We start from the raw sequence: 23,722 nt of genomic DNA on the forward strand, positions 1-23,722 counted from the left end.
CCTTTGAGATGTTCTTAGGGTCTTTTAAAGTTATTTCTAATTGTTACCAGAGAAATAATAATCTCTTAATACATTCTGCAGCTCCTGGTGGTGTGTGTCGCTTGTACTCGGTGTTCTTTGAAACTTGTCATGTGGGGTTTTGTATTCTGAAGTAGCAGAATATGCTCTTTTAAAATGTCACTTTTGTCAAAGGAGGGCCAAGCAAACTATTAACTAAACCTAATGAGCTAATTAATTTCTTCCCAAAGCGTATTTGTGATACACTACTTAACTAGGTAGGCTGAAAGTGCATTGCAGGACATATGCTGGATTTTTTCCCCAGACTACAAGTAGTCTCCACATTCACAAGAAATAACTTAAATGTAACCTAATTAATCATAATATTTGACCTTTTTAGTTAAATACTGTATTAATACAAATCACATATTTTTGTATTAACTGATATTTTAATATTTCAGGGGCTTGACTAGAAGAGATACCAGTTTAAAATGGACTTTGCTTTTTGAGGCAGTCAAAGCATTTGGAGTATGAATTGTCATTTATTCTATCCTGTTGGTATAAATACTTACACTGATTTGTAACATTTGATGACATATTTGGTATTTTTAACACCATGTGTAGGTTAGTTTTTAAAAGCATTTTAATACAGTGAGATACCCAAAGTCTTCTTGTGGTATTTCTTCTAGCCTGTGTGCAGGTGAAGACCTTCAGTAACCACAAATGATTCTAGCTTCTCTTCCTAGGGCAGCAGTGATGCTGAGGACCTAGTGGGGCAGGAACCAAAAAGGAATTGTTTCAAGACAGATCCTATGTTCTGTTGCATCTCAGCTGCTTCATTTGTGGGGCTGGACAAGTGATTTATGTCCTTCATTGCTAGGATTCTTGATACTGCTTTTGGAATGGTTACGCTTACATGGTACCAGCATCTTCCTTGGATGGCTGTAGATCAATTCAGAGGTGAAAGATGATGAAAGTGTGTAATATTCAGGCATTCAGTCTTGTGGGTGAAACACCTGAGATCACTTGTCATGATGATCTGTTCTGAGAAAACAGTATTTTTCTCCAGTTGGAGTATTTTGCTCCACTCTATATGATCATATGCCAGCATCTCCAACTTCCGTGCCACGTAGACCTTCCCTCTGCATTCAAATCAGGTATATTTCTGCAGTTCCTGCACAGTTTTCTCTCTTAATGTATAAATTCTTACAATAACAAAAACTTACCTGCCTCTCAAATTGCTAACTGCCACACTGCTCAAGGCAGTGGGATGTACCTGTTTTCCTTTTACTTCCTCTTTCTCTGTCCTTCCACTGAAAACATGCTAGAGACAGTTCTCATGCCTCACTGGAAGGTTGCTCTTTGAGGAGTCTACTGTGACAGTTACTTCACGTTGTTCATGGAACCCCTGAAGTGACATGGTTTTCAGCCTGTGTGAGATTTTGTTGATATTTTGACAGTTCCAAGGGTTTATCACATCTCCTGTGGTTATCAGCCTCCTGTCTGAGGAGAGCTGCCTCTCTGCACTGTCTGGGCTGCTTTATAGCTGGGGGAGAGGAGATGGCTCAGTGTACAAAGTAGCATCAGTGCAGAGATGTGGGGTTTCTTCCTTCTAATTTATCCTAGTGGTTTTTTTTTTTTCCAGTTCCCCATTTCCTCTGTACTTTGTTTTCTGTGAATACAAAGTGGGGTTAAACTCTCAGCAGTAATACTGAAGGCTACCTGTAAAACTTAAACTGAGAGTACATGTGAGTCATGTAGTGATTGTGAAAGCCATTAATACAGTACGTGCTGGAAAGAGATGATAATAGTGTGTTGGGCTGTTGAGTCATTAAAAAGCTATGTCTGGTGTTTTAACTTCCATAGGTTTGGCATGCAGTGGCAAAGGTGTGCAGCTACTGTGAGCTTTGCTGGCTACTACTCTGTGAGTTGGTGGGGAATTGCTCAAGTGTTTCAGTTTCTGATCAGTGCACCTTTCAACCTCAAGCACAGGATTCAGAAGCAGGATACAGATTAGCCCACCTTGTGTGATTTCTAGGAGGTTTGGATATTGGATAGAGCAGATCATCACACATTATACTCAGTCTGGTGAGACTCACAGGGCAGATCCTAGTGGTAGAGCCAGAGATACTCACTTGTGTAACTTACTTGGGTCCATTCTGCAAGTCAGTGTAAGGTCTCTTGTGATCTCCTTCATCTAATTGTATAACCATGTTCCTTCCTCCCCCAGCCAGTTCTCACACCCACCTTTAGTTAGCAGGTTTACTACTTGGCTAGTCATAAGGGGGGGGTTATTTTGGTGTTGGTGTTAAGTGCTTGGGTTTGGAGAGAACATGTGATATTTGTTATGTTTTTAATTGGGATAAATGATCTGTTAACTATCCCTGCCAATATGCTGTTGTGTTTTGGATGCTATATTGTGTTAAGTATTGGAACCCCTGCACTGTTACATATTTGGGTTCTTCTGACATACTGTGAATCAAATATAAATTTCTCCTACCCTCTTTCTGTTACCTCAAATTTGGCAGCAGGCAGTGGTTCTGCAAAACCTGACGTCAGTATTTCATAGTTTAAAGTTGTATTTTTCACAGTTGTGCAGATGTTGCTTGTTTGCAATCCATGTTAAACACTCTCATTTGATTCTAAAGTCAAAGATAAAATATCTGTACAAGGCAACATTTGAAGCAGATAAGTAAAGAGAGGAATGTACTGAATCTTGTTCCAAAGCCATTGGACCTCAGGATGGGGGTTGGTGTTTTTAGTTGTTGGGGTTGTTTTCCCCTCATAGGAGGTTACCTCAGCTCATCCACATTTTGTGAAGGATAAACCCTCATTATAGCCTGTATAATTTTGGCAGCAAGCAGTTTGTTTCAGTAATCAAGTATCCACTGTTTGCTAATGTCTTTTTAAAGCAGGATGGGAACATTTTATACAAATCATAAGAATTTTCTTGGGTATCAGTGATCTTTTGTAGTCGTCTAACCAAAAAAGAAAACTTGCATATTACATGGTGTGCCACAGATGTGCTGGAGTAATCTGCCAAGCATATTGCCAAACTTGTGCAGGTGGCTTTTGGCATATTATGGCTTGAGTTAATATATATGATTTAACAAATTATCACTGCCAGCTTCAGCAACTTCTGTTTAAATACCCAGTCCTCTTTCAGTAGTTTGCACAGTCCAGATTCCAGCAGTTGGATCTTAGTCTCTGGTTCAGCAACAAGTAGTTTAATTTCTTGGCAGAGTTATGCGAAATGCTGTGCTTTTGCAAGACTCATCTTGGCATATTCCCAGAAGGGAATGGGCTCAGAGGTCAACACAGGATTCATTTCAGAAACAGCAAGAAAAACCCCATTTCAGCTGGTTATTTAGTTATTTTTAAGTGATGCATCGGTAAATAAGAAAGCATTACCACCTGGAAAGAAAGAATGTGTGTTTATAATATATATACACACACACACATATATATATAATATATGTATTTCAGGCTTTGAAATGTGTACCTCAAAGCCATTAGCTGAATACTAAGTGTGCCATGCAGATTTTAAGGAGTGCTGAAGTCAGGTGCTGCAGTTAATTGTAACATGGCAAACAGTTCGTATGCCGAAGGTTATTTTTGTAAGTGTAATGGCTGTGGTGCTTGTTTTATTACCTGCAACCATAGAGAGGCTCTTTGAGAAGCTGATGGTAGTTTTCTAGGAAAACTGCCTCCTTTTTGTGTGTACATGGATTTGTCAAGCTCTGTTGAAGACATAAAGCAGTTTTGAGTATCAGCTAACAAAAAGGTGATGGTCAGCTTCAGAATTAAAGAGGAAATTTATTATTCAGTTCACCATTTACACTTACCATGTAACTCATGTTGCCTGCACTGTGTATGCTAAAATGCTAACTTAAAGTGCTTTGGTGTGTTTTTCCCTTCCCTGTGGTTAATGTCAATTGAATTTCATGCTGTTCTGCCATAGATGCAGAAATCCTTGTGGTTTATTACTGAGAATGTTAATTCTGTTCTTACCCAAATGTTAAAGTATTTAAAACAAGCCTCAACATACAAGGGTTCCATGAAAGCCCTGCTCTTTTATAGTGATCTCCTTGCTAGGTATTTTAGAGACTGGGACTGACTGCTCCCTTTTCAAGGTAAACATTGACAGGGAAGAACAAGTGGAAAGAAAGAAAAACAAAGATACTTGTCTTTGTGGGAAAAGAGGAAGTGGTGCTATGTTCACTGTCGCTTACTGAAATAGCTGTTCAGCAAGAGGGAGAAAAGTGAGTATGTTGATCAATAGAAATGGAGTAAGATCTGAAGAGAACAAATAGTTCTCATGAAAAGTATCTGTGGAGTGTATTTGGCTACAGCTTCCCTTTGGAAGAAGCCAGCTAGGATAGTTGCACCAGGTCTGCAATTAAAAGTGATTGACAGTGAGAGAGTTAACCAATCTAAAAGTCAATCTGAAGTTTCATCATTCAGAACTCGTTTTGAGTGATGAAACGGCACGTGGAGCAGAACACAGCTCTCATAACCATAATTTCAGATTTTCTGGAGGTTCAAGGAAGGCCGTTCCCCATCAGCTTATGTGCCTCTCATCCTTGGAAGGTTTCCTTCACGGCTAAAAGGGCTCTTTCTAATGCCTAAGCCACTCCTTCGTGCTGGAGTCCTGCCAGAGGAGGTGGCACACAGCGTGAGGGCAGGCCATGGGCATGCAGGGTTTGGCATGTAGCCCAAAGCTGAGTGCAGAAGAATGAAGCTGCAACCTGTTTAGGAGCTGGGGAGGTGGAAGAAGCCTGAATTGGAGTAGAAAAGGGCAGGATTTCTGCTGTTGTGGAGGAGAGTTGAGAATGTCAGAGCTCTGTGTTGAAGAGTGGGGTTAGAAGTAGTTTAATTTCAAAAGCCAGCCACATGCAGATTAATTATAAGCACTTGCTAATTTGTTTTTTGGGGGAGAACGATGAGTTCGCATGAACTCTGTAGATTATTCTAAGAGCTGCAAGCCTCAGACGAATACCATGGTGCTTTTGGATTCCAGGGAGAAATATTCTGAGAAGCTTATAAAACCATGTTGAGTATTGAACTGTTACAAAGAAAAAAGTTTGGGTTGCTTTTTGCCTGTTTTGTTTTCCTAGTTTTTCCCTTCATGGAAGGACATAGTTTCAAGTTGCACAGACTGTACTCTCTCATCTCGCCACCCGACTCTCCAACAACTGCTGCATTTGGAAGAGAGAAGATTTGCGCATGGTCTCTCTTCCTCTGCAAAACAGCTATGAAGGTCAGATAGGAAATCTCATCAGTGACCATGACTTCCATGGCTTCATTTGCCAGGATACCACTGCTCCCAGCACAGAGCTGTGCAGCACCCGGCAGCAGCACAGCAGCTTTGGCACGGCTGGCTCAGCACAGCTAGAATTAAGTGGTTTGCAGTCTGGGTGTGTGTGTGTCCGAGGAGGGGAAAGAGAGGACGCGGGGGAATAGCTAAAAAGGGAAATGTAAAACAAAGAACTTAAGTAAAAGACATATAAAAAAAGATGAAGACAGTAAGGGAGAAACTAAATAAGGAAGGTAGGAGAAAATGACCTTGCAGAATGAAGTAGATACGGTGCTAATTTTGTGACTCTGTATAGCAGGGGTGGGGGGGAAGTGAAAGAAAGGAGACGTTAAAGAGGGCAAAACAAACACAAGGGTTTTTTTCCACTAGTTTTTCCTCTCTGTGTTTTGGCAGCAGTGCTGTTAGTGTGGTTTGTGTAACATCCTGGCATTCTTGGATTTTGCATGTTTTGGTGGGGAGAACAACAGTGTGTCCTACTTGAGATGCCTCTCCTGGCTTTACTAGGCACTCACCATAAAGAAAAGAGATGGTTATATGCATGCATATGCACTTATTAATAAGTCATCTTACTTTTTGTTTTACTTATGTACATTCCTTCTACTGTCTTTTGCTTAAGTTTACTTTTAAATTCTCATTTTCTGTGCTCTAAATGTTATCTTTCTTGGAAAGTAGGATGTATGTGTAGCTTTCAGCGGTGTTTGCAGTGAGGGGAATGCCCACCAGTTCCCTACAAGTAGAAAATGAGGTACTGTACTAGCTGGAGGAAAGTTACCCAGGCTGGACCTACATAAAAGCAGTGTTTTGTAGGAGCTTCTTCATCTGCTGCCTCAGGAAAAGTAGGCAGCATTCTGAAAGCTGTATTGTCACCTACAGCAATAGAGCACCAAAGGGTAACCAGGCAGGAAGGTGAGTGTTGCATTTTGGGGAAGAACTTGAGACATTATTCTTGGCAAATGAAAGAAATCAATAGCATTTTGGTTTTAGGCATGGCTGCAAGGTAGCTGCTACCTAGTTTATATAGGCATTATGTCAAGTAATTTTCACCTGTTGTTTACTCATTTTTAGTAACCAGTTTGCAGGCTTTTTAAAACCAAACTTGCTGGTATTGACATGATACTGCTTGCTTTGTTCTTCTTCCAGGCAATATAATACATTTAAAATCTAACATACAATACACGTACAGCCTAGAAACTTTTTTAGGTATTCCCAGAAGAGGGAGTGTGTAACACTTTGTATACACTGAAACCTGCACGTTTATTGACGAATAGCAGTCAATAATCTGTTTTACCTAATAAGTTAAAATGATAATTGCAGGCTGAAATTCAGAAGAGCACACCTAATGCCATTTTTTTAAGCTAGTCATTAGGCTTAATTCAGATTAACACTAATTAATTACATCAAAGTAATGTAAATGGCCTTGAAGTCAATTCAGATTCCTAAATGTCATGTCTACCTGTAACAAACAGCTTTTCAATAGCAGTCTTGGATTAGCTATTGCAGTACTCAGCTTTGTACAAGCTCCGTAACAGTGTGAAATTTGAAAACACAGATAAACTACTTTTTATAGTGTAGAAAATAACAAGCAGAAATAGATAAATATAAGGTGAAATTTCATTTAAGTCCATGAAACTATAATTAACTAAATAGACCATCATTAGCTATCTTGGGCAGTAACAGCCAAAATACTTCCAAACCCTATTATCTACTATTGATGAAATGAAAACATAATAGTGCTTGTATAGAAAATCAGTATTTTTACTCTATAATTTATGTAGATGTTCCTCCAGTTGTCATGCAACAGGGGCAACAGGCTAATCCTTTGAATAACAGCAAAATGATGTAGGAGAAAAAGCCATCAGTGTGGCTTAACATGCAGATTCCTGATAAACGTCACCTGTTCTGCTGCTAATACAAGTTCTGTAGTGTCTGAGAGTGCTGCTGAACACAAAGACTGCAATTGCATTTTGTTTCCACAGGTTGGACAGCCATCACCAAGTGATTCTTGTCCTCTTTTCTGTTCTCTGTTCACCTGAGAACAAATTGCCCATGTTGGTGTGAAACTCTCACTCTTTACCCTGCTTTGTAAAGGATGCAATTAGACCAGGCTCCTGGAGAGTTGAAGCTGTTCCTACACAACTGATTTTTTTTCTTTGTTGTTTGGCAAGTTGGTCAGAAAATCTTTAACTCACAATTCTATATAGAGTAGCTTTTGAAAGGAAGCCTCCTCTTCTAGCCAGGTCACCTCCTTATGTTTTTACCCCATAGGATTTTCTTCCTCTGCCAGGCACAGTTGTATTGTGCTATGTGTCCTCTATGTGTGACCGTGCCAGTTGCAAAGAACCTGTTTGTCATGTCTTGTGGTTGGAAAAAGCCCTAGTATCTGGGTTGCAGGTAATTCTGTGCATTAGGTAGAAGGTGTATGTACTTTTTTCAGTGTGCCCTTCCACCTTTGAGCCTGAAAACTTGTTTGTGGGTTATTTGTAGAGTTGGATTTGAGCAGAAGTTTTGTGTGATATACTTTGATAGTTTTAAGAGCTGTTCATCATTGTCTGTAGATATTCATGTGGAATTCATGGCTCCTCTCCTTGCTAAGAGGAAAATTGGCTGCATCTGCTTTGCTACTATGTGGCTGAAGTCTTCCTTTGAGTTCACAGGCTAAGCATTTTGGTGTTCTGCTGTGTCAGTGTGGTCTTAGTGAAGTAATTGTTTAATCTCTCTCACTTTTCTGGATCATAATGAGAAACCTTATAGTACTCTTTAAGTCTCTGGCCATTCTCATCATTGGCATGGGACTAGCAAGCGCTCGCTTTCTTCAGTTTCATTTTGGCTTACAGCCTGTGACGAACCACATGTAACCATGTATGTGCCTGGAAGCATGCCACGTGGGCCCTCTCCTGGCCTCTAAGGTCTAAGGAGAGGTTTCTAAACTGCCACAGTTCGCTCCCCTCCCCTTGTAGTGCCCTGTACTCTGCCCAAAGGTCATCATGTGGGTCACAAAGCTATCCACCAGCCAGCTTCTAAAAATACCTCTGATTTAGAGATTATATAAACTTATATATGTGAGTAGTATTGCAAAGCTTGATGCTTGCATCTTGCTCTTTGCAGAATGAGAGTGACAGCTAGTGTTACTTGTATTTCATGGTGGCCAGTTCCTGTCTTAGCTCAGCTCTCCATAGGCTCAGTCAGTGTTTAGAACAAGGGTGGTTGCTGACCTTTAGGACCACACTCATCACATTTTTCTGTGCTCACAAGAACATACCGAGGGAGGATGAAGGCTTGGCATATAGTTAGGATGTGCTGAAAGCCCATATTAGCTCCTGGACTGCTTGCTGTTTCCTCTGCCCTGTCCCAGTTGTCTAGGTGGCAGTGGTCCACAATAGCTGTGGTTGGACACTTGAAATCTAACGTACTAAATGTCTTTTCCTGGTTTCATTCCCTGAAAATAGCATAAGTCTCTATAGAAGCCTTCCCTCTCTGTGTGCACACGTGCTATATGCGTAGCAGTTATTTATCATATTTCTGGTATAAACAAGCACATTGTGTAAGTGGAGTTGATACTGAGGCATAAAACGCTGTCACTTGGCTGTGCACCAACAAGCCTGACAAGTTGTTCCTCTGTACTTGTTTGAATTTGGACTCGCTTCACTTCTCTAAAACCTGAGGAACTTCCAAGCATGCCCACTTGGAAAAGAAAAGGAAACACCAAAATCAGAAATCTTGCCTGATATATTTGTGTTTTCTGTAGCATGTAACATGCTCTCCAAAGTGGGAGCTGCTGGAGAGAAAAATCCACTGATTGCAAAATCCATTGTCCCATGCTTCTGGAGGTTCTGGGTATTTCATTCATGATGGTACTTTGGAGCACTTGTTTCCAGCTTTGGGGAAAGGAGGAAAGGCATACAAGGCCTTACAATCAAGTTTGTAGTGCTACTTACTGTATGATTTTGCTGTTCCTTTCACTAAGGCTGGTTTCGTGGTGTCACGTAGCACATGGTGGAGTTCTTTCTGTGCAGCCACTATATCAGCCAAGTAATTTTTCTAACTAACTACACTGGAGTTCTCAGTTGATCAACTTTAAGAAGTTTGGTGTTGGCTCATGGCCCATCATTCTCTTCCTTCCAGGAAGAATAATAATAGTAGCCAGTAACCAAACAATCTCTTTAAAACAAAATATTTACAACAAAATTGTTTTAGGCAGTACTAGATGTAAACATAAGCAAGCTGCAGTGTAAGCAAGCCCAGCTTATGCAGTGTTGATATCAAGCAGATGAAATTCCATGGGAGTCTGAACTTTTTTGTCATGTACCCTCCAAAACTTCCAGGAACTGGCAAAGTAATGACGACTGCAGCTCACAACCCAGTTTTTTGCCCTCCCCAGTTGCTTAGGCCTCCAGCCCATTCCCTGGGATCAAGTCACACTTTAATCCTTGCTTCTCCTAGCTCTGTTAGTTGGTTTTATGAGACTGTCAGGTCTGTGAGCTGATGGGTTTGCTCTTTGTTAGGGAGCAAGCAGATGGTGGGAAGGCTTGAAGGGAGCAGTTGGGATTGGGGGAGAGGGCAGGGACCTGCTGTGGCAGTATTAGCTCGCACCAGCGAGCTTAAAGTGATTGTGCAACTGGTGCCTGAGATTGCTGAATTTTGGGAAAGGATAAATGAGTTGTTTCATGTGCACTGCAGATAATGAAGCCTGGTCGTCTGTGGTTTTCTCCTGTGTGTTTTGCCATTGCGCACCCTCCTGTTGCAACACCTCCTGCCCTGTGTACATAGATAGCTTTATGTCTTGTGTCGTGTTTTGTTCCTGGCTCTCTTCCTGCCCCCTTGGTTTGGTTTAGGGTTTTTGGTTGGGTTTTGTTTCTTTGGCTGCCAGATTAATCAGACATATCATGGCACAGCTAAGCTGGAGTGTGCATATGATGACTGACCAGTGAAGATCTTCCTTCTATAAAAGCACTTGAAAGGTCTCACCTTTACTGTTTTAATGCTGATTTTAATGCTAATGATAAACCCCAGTATCTCTGGGACCTCTCTCAGCAGGGGGCAGGAGGCTGCACCACCTCAAATTCAGCTCTTCATTTGTCTTAAAATTAACCCAATTTCAACATATAGAACACTAAGATGTAGTCAGGTGGTAGCAGACATGGTAGAGCTGTACTTATCTCACTCCACAAAGCCAGGCAAGAAAATATAATGTAATTAAAATATCAGAAATGCTCTAGCCATTCTTAAAAGCAATTTTCTTGGCAATGCAAAATGTGCAAAATACTTCAGGTTGTAGAATTTCTCATTTTTTGAGGCATTTCTTAAGATTCTGCAATACTCATTCATACCAGGGAGCTCCTGCATGTGTGTGCATAGTGATAGCATCATAAATCATGTAAATATCTTTTCATGTTATCTGTGTTCAGTGAGAACAGGAGGGGGTGGATGCTGTTCTTCACCTTATCTTGAGTAGCAGAAAGCAAACTTTCTCACATTGCAGTGGTTTCAGCACGAGTCCAGTTGACCTTCTTGGATGATCTTGCAACACCAAAGACCTGGAAATTATGTTCTCTGCAGTGATTCACATTGAACTGCTGCTCTCCCTTCTGCCTGCCTGTGCTGCGCTGATGTTAGAGAAGGGAGCGAGCAGTGTGTGTGCAGGTGTATGTCCCTTTGTGTATGGATCCGCACAAAGGATCCTCACAGCTTGCAAGGCTGATTTTAGGGTTCTGAACTCAGGTATTAATTGATAGTATGTTTATATTCTCTAATGTTGGTGGTGCTTTGGGGGAATTATTTTTAATGACTTCAGTTAGTGTTGTTAGAAAATAAAACCTTTTGCAATACTTCCACCAAGAAAAGAATTTTGGAATTTCATCGCCTTCTGTAGTGGGTTGTTTTCACCACGTTAAGTAAAATTACTCTTGCATTTGTCAGAGTACACTTGCAGCATGTGATTGCACTGTGGCATGTGCACAGTGAAACTCGGTAAGTATTTACTGTATGGACTTACTTAGACTTTAGTCATTGGGAAACAGTAAATAAAAACAAACTCACATTTGTTGTTGAGGCAGTTGGCATGTACGCTTCTGTTATAAGCAAGCATAAAATCCCATTGCATTCTCTCTCTGCTATTGTGTGCCTTCCCGTGGGCTGTTGTTTCTCCCCATGTGAATGTACTGTCATGCCTCTCCCTTCCATTCCAGCTCCTGCCTTGATGCCCAGCTGTTGGGGTTTCTTAGCAGTTGGGTTCTTTGTCCTCACTCTTACTCAGAAGGAAGACAGAGTTCTGTATTGTTCCACTTGGGAATTAAATTGCCTGATCTTGGTCAGTTTATTTGTGGAACAAGCAACAAAATAGAAGTTGCTTGCCCTCTTGGTCCTCAAATGAGGTTAAGCCAAATCAGAGACTGTACAAGGATAAATTGTAGTTTTTAAGAAGACAAGTACATCAGTGCTGGTTCCCCACATAGTAGTTTAAGGTCAGGGATTTTGTGAACCACTAAAATATGATGGAGATTTAACCCAGCCTTAATTACGGCTGTCAAGTAGAAGAGTGTACAATAGAAACAAATTCCTTCAAAAGCATGCATGCCTCTGGTACTAATTTTAGCTATGGAAGGAGACATGTTTTAAAACCAGCATAATCCAAGGAAATGTCTTCGTTTTCCTGAGTTGTCCTTCACAATTAATGGATAGGTGACATGAGGTGTCAACTTGAAATTAAGAGCAAAAGAGGAGCTGGTTTCTGTCTCATACTCTGAGTGCATAGACATGGGAAAAGTTAGTATTTAGTATTTGTTGTTTAGCATTTAGTGCTCATTTCTAAGCTTGTTAATGGGAGCAGTAGTCTTAGGGTTTCTGCATGTTCCTTTAAAAAGAGAAAAAAACATCCCAAACAAACCCTAATCTAATGAAATGGTGCTCCCTGCTGCCTTTTAACCCTTCTTAATGGAAGTAATATGCTAGCACATTGATACTGACACATAAAGGTGTTTGTACACGCCAGCTGCCTTTTCTCTTGGCTTACTTTGTTTTAGTGAAAAAGTGATTTGCTTGGTTTTAAAAGTGAACTTTGGTGTAATTCGATAAGTGAGGAAAGACCAGAGAAATCAGCTTTGATTATGGTAATTTAAAACAAGAGCAGGCCACAAGCTGTTTCTTCCCATATTTTCTGTCAGCAGATTCACTGTAATTTTTATGAGTGATTACTAAGGAAATGGCCCAGAAATTTAGTAAAAATTAGATTTTAGTATCTATGCACTGGCTTTGGGTGGAAATCAGTCTTTGACGTTCAGACCTCAGAATCTGGAAATTTAGGTTGTCGAGACCTATCTGGAAATTCAGGATAGTAAATACTGGAGTGAATTTTTGCTGCTGGAGAATCGGGTTGGAAGGGACCTTGAAGCTCATCCAGTTCCAACCCCCTGCATGTTGCTTGTAGTTGATCATAGAATCATGGAATGGTTTGGGTTGAAAAGGACCTAAAGGTCATATAGTGCCATATCCTCTGCCACGGGCAGGGACACCTTCCACTAGAGCAGGTTGCTCCAAGCCCCATCCAACCTGGCCTTGAACACTGCCAGGGATGGGGCAGCCGCAGCTTCTCTGGGCACCCTGTGCCAGCGCCTCAGCACCTTCACAATAATGAACTTCTTCCTAATGTCTAATCTAAATCTCCCCTCTGTCAGCTTAAGCTTTAAAGCCGTTTCCCCTTGTCTTGTCCCTATGGGCCCTTGTCAAAAGCCCCTCTCCAGATTTTTTTGTAGGCCCTCTCTAGGTACTTGAAGAATTTTACAAGGTCTCCCTGCAGCATTCTCTTCTCCAGGCTGAGAAGAAGGCTGAGGGGAGCCTTCCTTCATAACGGCATCCATGCAGCCTGCCACCATGACTGTACATCCCTGGTGCCGATGCCACCTCTGTGGCAATAATGCCCACCGTTGGTGAAGCTGAGCCTGGCCAGAAGGCTGGGGACAGCACTTTGCCACCAGCCTGGAGCCACAGCCTCAGTGCACGGTGGTCGGTGTGGACCACAGCATTGCCTGCAGGTGTCGTGGGGCCTCGACAGGGCTCCCTGTGGATAATCAGTCTCACAGCGAGGGATAAAGCGCTGCAAGCAGCCTGTTGAGCCCTTCTGAAATGTCACCGTCACGCCCTGGCCCTGCTCCAAGAACAGGTGAGCGGCGTGTTCCCTGCAGATGGGGACAACCCAGTGAGGGTGAGCTCTGCTCTGTGCAGACCCTGCCAGGCTCTCTCTGGAGCTGCAGGGCAGGGTGTATGAGTACCTGACCACGGGCTCTCTAAAGAAACTCAGATATCCCCAAAAGCGCACTAAAGGCACAGCTCTGATGGGAAGTTCAGAAGCAGAAAATAGCAATAAAGCCTTCAGGGCCTATTGCAATCCTGTCTAGGTTAATTCGTCTAGGTTAAATTGGCAGCTGTTAGTCAAAGTGTTAATTAAATAAACTATTAAGACTGTGTTTGTTTTAGCTTGTTTTCCTGAGTGTGCTCACCCGTGTAATTTATAAATCAGAGGGCAAATACATTCCTTGTTATGGCTCTGTGGATGACTAGCTCTGGGCAGGATGGTCTATGCTGTTATATCTCTGCTTGGGAGGAGGTGGGAAATGCAGACACAGACTGGATATGTCAGGTGCAGTTGTGTTCTTATTTAAAGTGTTAAACTTGCACAAACATCTTAGCACATCCTAATTACAGCATTGCTCCATTCTCTCAAAGTGAAATGTGCAAAGGCTTGGTTATCTAATTTGAAAGACATTATTATGCAAGCACAGTAGCTTCATGCCCTCGTTTGACTGTATTTGTGATTTCTGTGATACTTTGCTGTGCTAATGCTGTGGTAAAATTTTAATTAGGGTATAGTTAATGTGGTCAGTGTGTTTAAACACGAAACTTGTTTCACACCTATTCTGATTGATGAGTGCTAGTGAAATAAGCTGTTGTGATCCTATTTTGTAGTTGAAAAATGACTAATGCCTAGAAATGTTAAATCAAGGTAAAATAATGTAAGGATCTGACTTAAAACAAGAAACCAAATTATTTATTCTCCATTTTCCATTTGTGTGGCAAATTTGAGTATTTATGTTCCAAGAAATTTCATGGTTTTGGAAAGTTGTTCAGCTCTTGAAACATCCTTTAAAAATACCGGTCTTCACCTGACCACAGGTTTGCTTCCTATCTTTCCTTTCCATTCTGACGAAGTTAAAGATCTTGTGTTTAAAACCTCAGAATAGAAGATGGGGTGTTGCCCAGCCTGGATCCCTTCATTTCTCCACGACGTTTTCCTCGAAGTGGGCACTACCCATTGGTGTAGAGGCCCAGAAACGCTTTCATCCTGTTTGTCGTGGGGAAGCACCCGAGTTGTCACATCCGTAGGGTGTGCATGGTCAGTGCTGTACATACAGGAACAGAGGTGAGAGATGGATAACGTTAGAGACAACAATAGGAGCTTCCAACTCGGCTCCATCAGTGTTTTCACTATGAGCAGTAGCACCTCAGGGAAGAGGAGGGGCTGTTGTAGTTGCTAGTTCTGAGTAGCCATGTGCATGTTTATTTTATTTTGTTAATCTTATAGAGCTTTTGTATCATGTGACAGTGGATATCCATCACTAGGTAGTTGTACAGCATATAAGGAAAATGTTTGTGCTCAGTGTCTTTTGACCCTGTATTTTCTTAATGACAGAATCAAAGGATGTGATTTACTTAGCTGACGCTGCTATTTTTGTGTATATGCAGTGATACTTCCTCTTATTCCCTGGCTAAAAGCAAAGTCAATTCACTCTTCTTGATCTCTTTCATATGGAGAGCTTTCCATTTCAAGGCCTTGTTTTTTATACCCATCTCCAGAAGTTTATCCGTTAGCCCATAACCCACTTCATATTTTGGTTCCTGACTGTGGCATGACTAGAAGCTGGGCAGGCATTGGGATATGTGAACTCATCCGAATGCATGACACAATATTATGATATTATGTGCTAAGGTCATGTAGAATCATAGAATCATAGAATAGTTAGGGTTGGAAAGGACCTTAAGATCATCAAGTTCCAACCCCCCTGCCATGGGCAGGGACACCTCACACTAAACCAGGTCACCCAAGGCTCTGTCCAGCCTGGCCTTGAACACTGCCAGTGATGGAGCATTCACAACTTCCCTGGGCAACCCATTCCAGTGCCTCACCACCCTTACAGTAAAGAACTTCTTCCTTATATCCAATCTAAACTTTCCCTGTTTAAGTTTTAACCCATTACCCCTTGTCCTATCACTACAGTCCCTAGCGAAAAGTCCCTCTCCAGCATCCCTATAGGCCCCCTTCAGACACTGGAAGGCTGCTATGAGGTCTCCACACAGCTTCTCTTCTCCAGGCTGAACAGCGCCAACTTTCTCAGCCTATCTTCATATGGGAGGTGCTCCAGTCCTGATCATCCTTTCTGGGCTGCAAGTGCATGCTGAAGCTGGCTCATGTTCATTTTCTCATGGACCAACACCCCCAAGTCCTTCTCTGCTGGGCTGCTCTGAATCTCTTCTCTGCCCAGCCTGTAGCTGTGCCTCGGATTGCTCCGACCCAGGTGTAGGACCTTGCACTTGGCATGGTTAAGCCTCATAAGGTTGGCATCAGCCCACCTTACAAGCATGTCAAGGTCCCTCTGGATGTAAGGGGTATTTTTGATGCTGAAGGGGAAGAACATGGTGATAAAGGTGTAAACCTGATTTCTGGGTAGATAATAGGCAGAAAGAGAGAGAAAATGAGAAATTAGGTGATGGTTATTCCCTTAGTTCTTTACTCCCATGCTTTCCACACACTGTTGTCCATTAAGTTTCTGTTTGCTTAACTTTTAATGAAACTTTGGAGTAATGGTTTCCTTTTTTATTATTACTTTTAATTTGCTTTAGGCTTGCTTTGGAAAACTGAAGCTTTTCCTTAATGTCATTCAGAGTAAGCATATATGAGACAGAAGTTTTCCAGTGCATTTTTGAGGAAGCTGACCCACACTGCTCCTCAGTATGCTGTGCATCTGTACTGCTTAACTTTGTTGTATTTGATGCTTTTGTTTATTATCACTGTGGCTTTTTCTAAAGCTTATTCCAAATAATTGTATTTTTTAATAGCAAAAGAATAATTTATTCAGTATCTGCTTTTAAATCATGCAGCGCAGGTACTGTCGTGTCATCCAAAGGCTATGCAGAAATTAGTGCTCATAATGTGGACGTTGTAATCTCTCTATGGCCTGATTACCATCTAAGACACTCTACTGTCCTTCCATAATAACTCTGCAATATTTATATGCCAGTGCTTGACAGATTTACAAGACAGCTACTGACCTAAAGGGCCAGAGCCTGTTCCCTGGTGAGAAATCTGTCCTTTCCTCCATCACTTGGCATGTTGGGCAGGAAAGTGTACCAGAAGTTTGGTCTTGGATATTATGTCTGTCTTTTTGAGATGTTAAAGCCCTTGTGCTTGGGTTTACCTGAGTAAAGAGAGGGATGGGGAAAACATCCTTTTCTAGGTGATGAAGAAGGACTTCCATTGGTCATGTCTCCATTAAGCTTGTGATTCTGCTATATGAATAATTTAATGTCCAGCCTCTATCAGTTTTCCCACATTGCTCTCAAGAGTTTGACTGGTCTCCAGAGGGCTCTGAGTAGCTGAAACCAACCCAGTGGGAGCATCCCTAATTCCAGTTTGCCACTGCATGAGGGAGCTGCACGATGCAGCAAAATCCTAGTCTGTCTGCAGGCTTGGGGTGACAGTATGTATTGGTTGGTACTTCAAAGGGTGTTTTACATCTCTCAGAGGCAAACCCTGTGTGTTTTAAAAAGGAATTTTAAATCTGTGGAAATTGATTACAGAACTGCTCAGGTGCACTGAATACAAGGGGGTTTGAAAGGATTAGTAATCAATGTGGAAAAATGGGAAAAGTAGCTTTAGTAACATGGACTTGTGGGGAGGCAGCAGTGGGAGAAGGGGATGAACTTGAAGGTTGTTTATTTAAATACATTTTAGTGTTTCTGGTTTGTTTGCTATATTCTTAATAACTGCAATTTACTCCTTTCTGTGGTGGTAATCTTGGAGATCAGGAGAGGTGGTTTTGGTTTGGGGCCATCTTGCAGCAGTTACCATGGTGGAAATGGACATTCCTGTCCAGTTAGTGTTGTGCTGTTGGAGAATTACAGCACCCTCTTGGTCACACTGTAGGTGTACCAGTTTTAAAAGCATTGTTTAAATACCCTAAGTCATAGGTACAGAATCATCTCCTTTTTGAAATAGAATTTTAAAGTATTGAAGTTGGAATTCACAATTGTACTGATGGAAACAAAGTTTTTTTTATTCCCTGTGTTTTTTTCAGTGGTGGAAACAAAACTGTGACCCTGCTTACATGGAGTTTCATGCTTCTTTAGCTAACATATTTTGCACAGTGATCACTTGGGAGTGCATTTTAGTTCTTGAAAGTAAATCTCTAGGAAAATAATAAACACACATACTTAGAAATCAGAAGTCGAGTAACTGCTTTAACATTCTTAAAAGTAACTGGTGCTTCTCTGTAACTGCTGTAGTGAAGTGAACAAAATAATAGCAAAAGCTAACATTTGCCTTCTGTTTCTATCAGAGAGATGTGGTTAACTAACATTCATAACACCTCTTGGGAGTTGAGTAAATAATTTGCAAATATTCAAATTTAAATGGTGGGAAGCGTCAGGTTGTTCAAGCAGGACACCTAATGCAGTGCCGTGAGGCTGGCAAAGACCAGAGCCAGTATGTTTTCCAATTCCCAACTTGACTTGCAATTCCTGTGTTAAGTGCTTTGGTAAACCTGCTTTCAAAAACAAACTAAACTGAGAGTTGAGCCTAAAATCTGTCAGTCTCACACTTCTGCACTGACAGAAATAGGTTACATGAAACCTTTAGTTAAAATAGCTACTACAAACACATAATTCAAAATGATCAGTGACTTTTAAGTGTACTGGGCCATCATAAACACCCAGATATGTTTCCTTTACATGTCTTAAACCAGTGTGAATTACTATGGGGGGATTTTGGAACGTGAATGTTACACTGAAATCCAAATATTTGTATATATGAGAGCTTAGGGTTCTGAATTGAGCATTTGTAACCAAAGCATATCTTTATTTTTTTTCTCTGTAATTATGAGTTTTCGTAATAGATTAGTGCACCCTACTTAAAGCAAAGCCAGATTTTATACTCCTTTTTCATACTCTTTTATCCAGTGTATTTTATGCCTTTTAGGAAGCTTGTAGTGTGTGTTTTGGAGGTGAATGACAAGGGAATGGTGCAGGAATTTGTACCTGCAACAGTGGAACCTTTGCTAGGATGAGGAGCAGTGGACAGCAGAGTGGGAATTAGATGCACCAACGGTGTCATTTAAACAAGGATGCAGAAAACAGATGACAGACATATAAAGCTTAGTGGTGATACAGCCCTCATGTGAGAAGTAAAAGTGTCCTAGGAACTGACAAATAACTTTGGAGCTTACCCAGTCAGCAATTAGAAAGGTCTTGATGTATTGGCTTTATTTGTCTTTTGGCTTCAACAAAAGATTTTCTGAGAGGAAGGTCATTTTCTAAGTTCTCATTGTGGGTGAGGGTAAATGTTTTATGGCCCTTACCAAGCCGAAGCCTCCATGAATTCTTTTAATGTGAAAGAACATTTTATAGGGAATTTAAAACATCATTGATCTCTATAGTTATGTTTTTGCCTAGTGTATGACTTTAACTTTTGGTCCTGTTTTAACCTCTTGGGTATTAACCATCTCAGTGTAAATGTAAGACTATCTTTGAATAATACTGTAGCACATATGTGGTGAAGGTGTAATGTAAAATACATACATAAACCAGCATGTTTAAATCTCTGCTAGGCAAAGCAAACCTGTTAACATACCAACTTACGGAGGAGAAATCTGGGGTTTAAAATATACTCTTCAAATTGCTGAGGTATTGTATTTTAATAGATATTTGAGAAGAGACACATTTTAAGTAGCTTAACTGTCTCTTTACGTGATGGTATCTACACAGGCAATAGAAATATTTGCTACTGCAGTTGTGCCGGGTATTTTTAAAGTGAGGAAGTGCAGGACATAAGGTTGCATCGGTACTGCTTACTTGGCATAGTTATATGCATAAAAGATGCTATAAAACCCTAAATAGATAAATTATTTATACCTATTGCTATTTATGTATAATACAGAAGAACTCTAGTCAAGTAAAGGCTATGGTGGCAATTGATGTAAATACATAAAGCAACATAATGCTTTCGTATGTGCTACCCTCACTTGCATTTGGTATGCTGTGATATAAATGATACACTCTATTTTCCTTTCTCTTCTGCTAACCTGCTGTTTTTCTGTGAATGAAGTGCTGTAAGCATACATGACTATCCGTCGGATTCTCTTTGTGGTTTTGCTAACACTGAGTGGTAAACAGTAATATCAGCTGCCAGTTGCAAAACAGTGTGGGGTTTTTTTATGAAATAGAAGAATTCTTTCTAGAGACATGACAGATTGTACTGGTGCCAGTCAAGCCTTGGCAGTCTGTCGTACTGATAGCTTGGACTCTATAAATATTCTTTTCTGTAACTTTCTTTACTGGAGTGAAGAATACAGCTTCGTTTGGATGCTGTCTGTTCTGCTCAGCATATGTTTAAACACTGCACATTTGAAGATGGAGTGACCTCATCCTGACTTACAGTGCAAACAGAATTGATGGGGTGATTAAAGGGACATCAGTGGAAGATTAAGGCAGAATCCTTGGTATCTAGCCCCTGTGATTAGAGCCGGATAATGAAGCAGCAATAAGTGAGTGAGCAGCAGATCAAGATCCCACACAGGCGATTGTTCCCAAGCAGCTTTGGCTGCCAGGGAGGCATCAAAGGAAGAGTAATTTGCCTGCTATGCTCATGACTGATTTAGCTCCCAGGTTTCCCCTGTGAAATCCTCATGGATCTAATGTTTTTCTTATTCCTGTGTCATGGTGGGTCAGAGCCCAACATGATCATTTGAGTTAGAGCCACAAAAAGGATTTTAGTTGCTTGCTGAGTAAGGTCTGGTGCTCTGGTGAAATGCCCCTCCAACAGCAGTGTCCCTGCTCTCCTGTCAGGCCACGGATCTGATCTTTGTGGAGAAATTAGATCAAGTTAATTTGCTCTCCACAATTACTCTAGGAATATAATAGTCATATTGACAGAAAAAGGATGATATCCTCAGGTGAAAGATGTTTGTCTTAATGTGGATGCACTAAATTTCTCAAATGACAAGTCAAGCAGCAGCTTGGATGGAGAAAAATGTTTGCTTTCAATTGCACTTTTATCATGCTTAGGTGAGACAGAGGTATGAAAGAATAGTTTCTTCAACATAAAATTATCATTATGCTTTGTTTCAGTATACGCATCCAATTCTATACTCTTGAATTACACACTCAGGCTAAACCTATGTTCAAGCTATTTTTCTGACTGCTAACTGAAGTTGCTCCGTATTTCACTGACCTAAACCCATGTGTTCGAGTGTGCTTCAGTTGTAACAACGGCTTTGCTCGCACTGACACAGGTCAGTTTGACTTTTTGCCCAGTACTTACGTAAGAAGTGAGTATAAAAACCCCAAGGGTTTATGAAATTTGATCTGTACATCTTGTATTTGCTGCCCAAAGCTATTAATTGATGCCCAGACAGAATGAACAACACAAAACACTTCCTACATCTTGGGAACTAAGTGTAGACTTGGGAGGACTGTTTAGAGTATTATTACTCTTTTTTTGATGTTGTTCTTAAGCATACAGCAAAGAAAGTAGCATTTTATGAAAAACAGAATATTTTTCCCTATAAAAGCATATCTTTTCATTTTAATAAAATAAATGAAGTTATTAATCACGGTAAGTCCAAGTGTTTATTCATTGATGGAAAAACAAGTAGTAGTAGCCAAACATGGTAAGAAATGTTCCTGTTTTTCTTTCCCCTTGTTTTTGTTCACCTTCCAGGTTACTTTTTAGCATTTTGTCAGAAATTGGTGTAAGTTTAGTAGCAAATACACAATGGAAAATAAGATTTTAAACCCAAGAAAACTGGCAGCCAGACTAAGGGCCAAGTGAAGCTGTTTAACTTTGTATTTTTTAAAAGCTCTTGAGATTTGCATTATCAATATCCATTTTATCAGGAAGTTTTGTGTTCTTTGGCAGTATGCATATTTAATTCTTGTCTAATAGCACAAAACCTCTTTGCTGTATTTGTCAAAATTGGTAGATGACACATATCCTGGTCACCAAGCAGAGGCAACCATTGCTGTGATGCCATCTCTCCTCATAGCTTTCTAACTTTCCATACAGGCCTTCTACTTAGGATCACAAAGATGTGACATAAATGCAAAGATACTTAAGGGGAGAAATTTGTCTGGTAAGGTTTAGCATTGAATGCAGCTTTCATTTTAAGTCAGTTTCTACCCAGGGCTATGGGATAAACAAAGGTTTCCCAGTTCTTTTTCCATAGCCAAAACTTAGATCTTTCTGATATTTAAAGAAACAAAACACCAAAACCAATGACAAAATCCTGCCTGAAATTTTAGAGTTTAGAACCGTGTTCCATAGGTGCAGTATTTTAAATATCACTTTGATGTGTTGCAGAAGCAATCATGACATCAAAAAGTTGTTTTTCTCTCAAGAAATATTATTAAAGGACATGAGTGTTAACTTGTAAAATATGAAAACTGAACACCTGAAGATAATTATATCTTTTAATGTTTTCAGGCTGACTCAGAGTTAATGGGAAATGGGAACTGTATTAGATTGGCAGATGATTAGTAGAATTTATCATTATAATATGCTTAGCATAATAAGCATGGTGGTCTTTGTTATTCAGTGACAGTTTGTGTAGTAATTTTTTCATTAAAAGACTATGTCTGTCAATAAATATATTCATCAGATCAAGATTGCCATGCTAACACATCTAGTTTCAAAACTATTAGCTTTCTGCAATGAGGTGAGGCACCAGTAGTCTTCAGATGCTGTACAAAAGAGACCTTGAGCAGATTTCACTTGAGAACATGAAGTTTATAAAAAGACCAAGACAAATCCCAGTAGCAGCTCCACCTGTACGTAAGTCAACTTGAAACACGTCCAGGCAGGTTATGACAAATGAGCTGAAAAGTCTTTTCCTTTTGTTGATAAACTACACAGGTCATGGTTATGTACAGAAGGAGTGATTGAAGGTTTCACAGACTTAGAACATCTCTTTCAGAAATTGTGTGTGTTCCACATTGTGTATCTGGCTGTAGAATAGAAATTGTCTCTGTTTTGTTTTGTTTGTTTTTTTTTCGTTAGCAGCAGTTTAAAACACTTTATTTTGGTATTAACTCACTTGTTTGAGACTGGTGCTATGAAATGTTCGTACAAACAGTAGTCAGTAACATCTCAGTTCAGTACCAGAACAGTAGCAGTTGAAGCTGCCAGAAAGAAGTGTTCATATTGCTTGGATTAATAGCTGAGATGAATATTTTGTCTATATTGCTCATGATGGGATGCAAGGAGATACCAGTCTTACTCTAGTCCCTTCTCATCTGCCAAGGAAGTAACACCCTCTCTTCCTTAAAAAAAGCCACATTTACCTCCCAATGATTGCATTAGTCATCCACTGGATTGAGATTATTTGTAACTGTGGTAAGAACTTGGGCTTTGAATTTTCTAAATATACAGAAGGTGGAAGAGAATTGAGCAATTCCTCTCATTATCTCACAGAATAATCTCACAGGGTGTAGCATTGCTTGAACTAATGGCCCTCAAATAGTAACTTATCAAAGCTGCTCAGAGATTCTTGCCACTACTATAAAAAGACATTTGGCAATAAGCAGTACGTCATATTAAAAGCACAGCCATTTACTAGAACGTCAGTGTGCTAACATACTTCACTTACAAACCCTTTAATGGCATCTGGTTCTAGAAACCTAAGTAGATAACTTTTGAGTATCACAGATAACTATTTCTGAACGCTATCATTTTAAAGTAGTTGTTTCTTGACATGGGTGATGCATAAATGCAGTGATTTATTTCTGTCAGTCATTTCACATGACCTCTCAGAGCTTTTTGGTTAACACTAAGAACTGATGACTCTCTTGCAGAAAGTTTGTTAGGGTGCACCCATTGTGCAGTTAAACAGAGAAACACATCACATGGTTCAGTCTCTGAGTTGCTTCTTGACTGCAGTTTCCTACTCCAGTCAGAGCTCATATGCTTCCTTCCTTCCGCTCCCATAACTAATGAACATATTTAAAACATTACTTCCCCACCTCTGCAAGAAGGTTGCTAGATGTTAAGATTCCTATGTCTTCCTCTTGCACTGCTGGAGTGTCTTGACTTTTTCCCCCCTGGTTCTTGCTGTTGCACCTCGTTAGTCTTGCTTGCAGGTGATGTGCCTC

The 23,722-nt window shown here is 40.5% G+C and overlaps 1 protein-coding gene across 6 annotated transcripts in view; it reads left to right on the forward strand.

The window, feature by feature from the left end:
* ATXN7 (ataxin 7) overlaps window positions 1–23,722 on the forward strand; it is an 82,235-nt gene that overhangs the window by 48,740 nt on the left and 9,773 nt on the right. Inside the window, exon 1 of one of the 6 annotated variants that reach the window (XM_062630234.1) lies at window positions 3,778–5,257. The exons of the other annotated variants lie outside the window; for them this stretch is intronic. Coding sequence (XP_062486218.1) covers window positions 5,224–5,257 — 34 coding nt within the window. The 5' untranslated portion in view covers window positions 3,778–5,223. Of the gene's footprint in view, window positions 1–3,777; window positions 5,258–23,722 lie in introns of those variants that run through there. 6 annotated transcript variants of the gene reach the window in all.

Source organism: Pezoporus occidentalis, unplaced genomic scaffold, assembly GCF_034315485.1.
Source record: "Pezoporus occidentalis ecotype Australia unplaced genomic scaffold, CSIRO_AGI_Poc_V1 ctg35, whole genome shotgun sequence".
NCBI classification, from domain to species: Eukaryota; Metazoa; Chordata; class Aves; order Psittaciformes; family Psittacidae; genus Pezoporus; species Pezoporus occidentalis.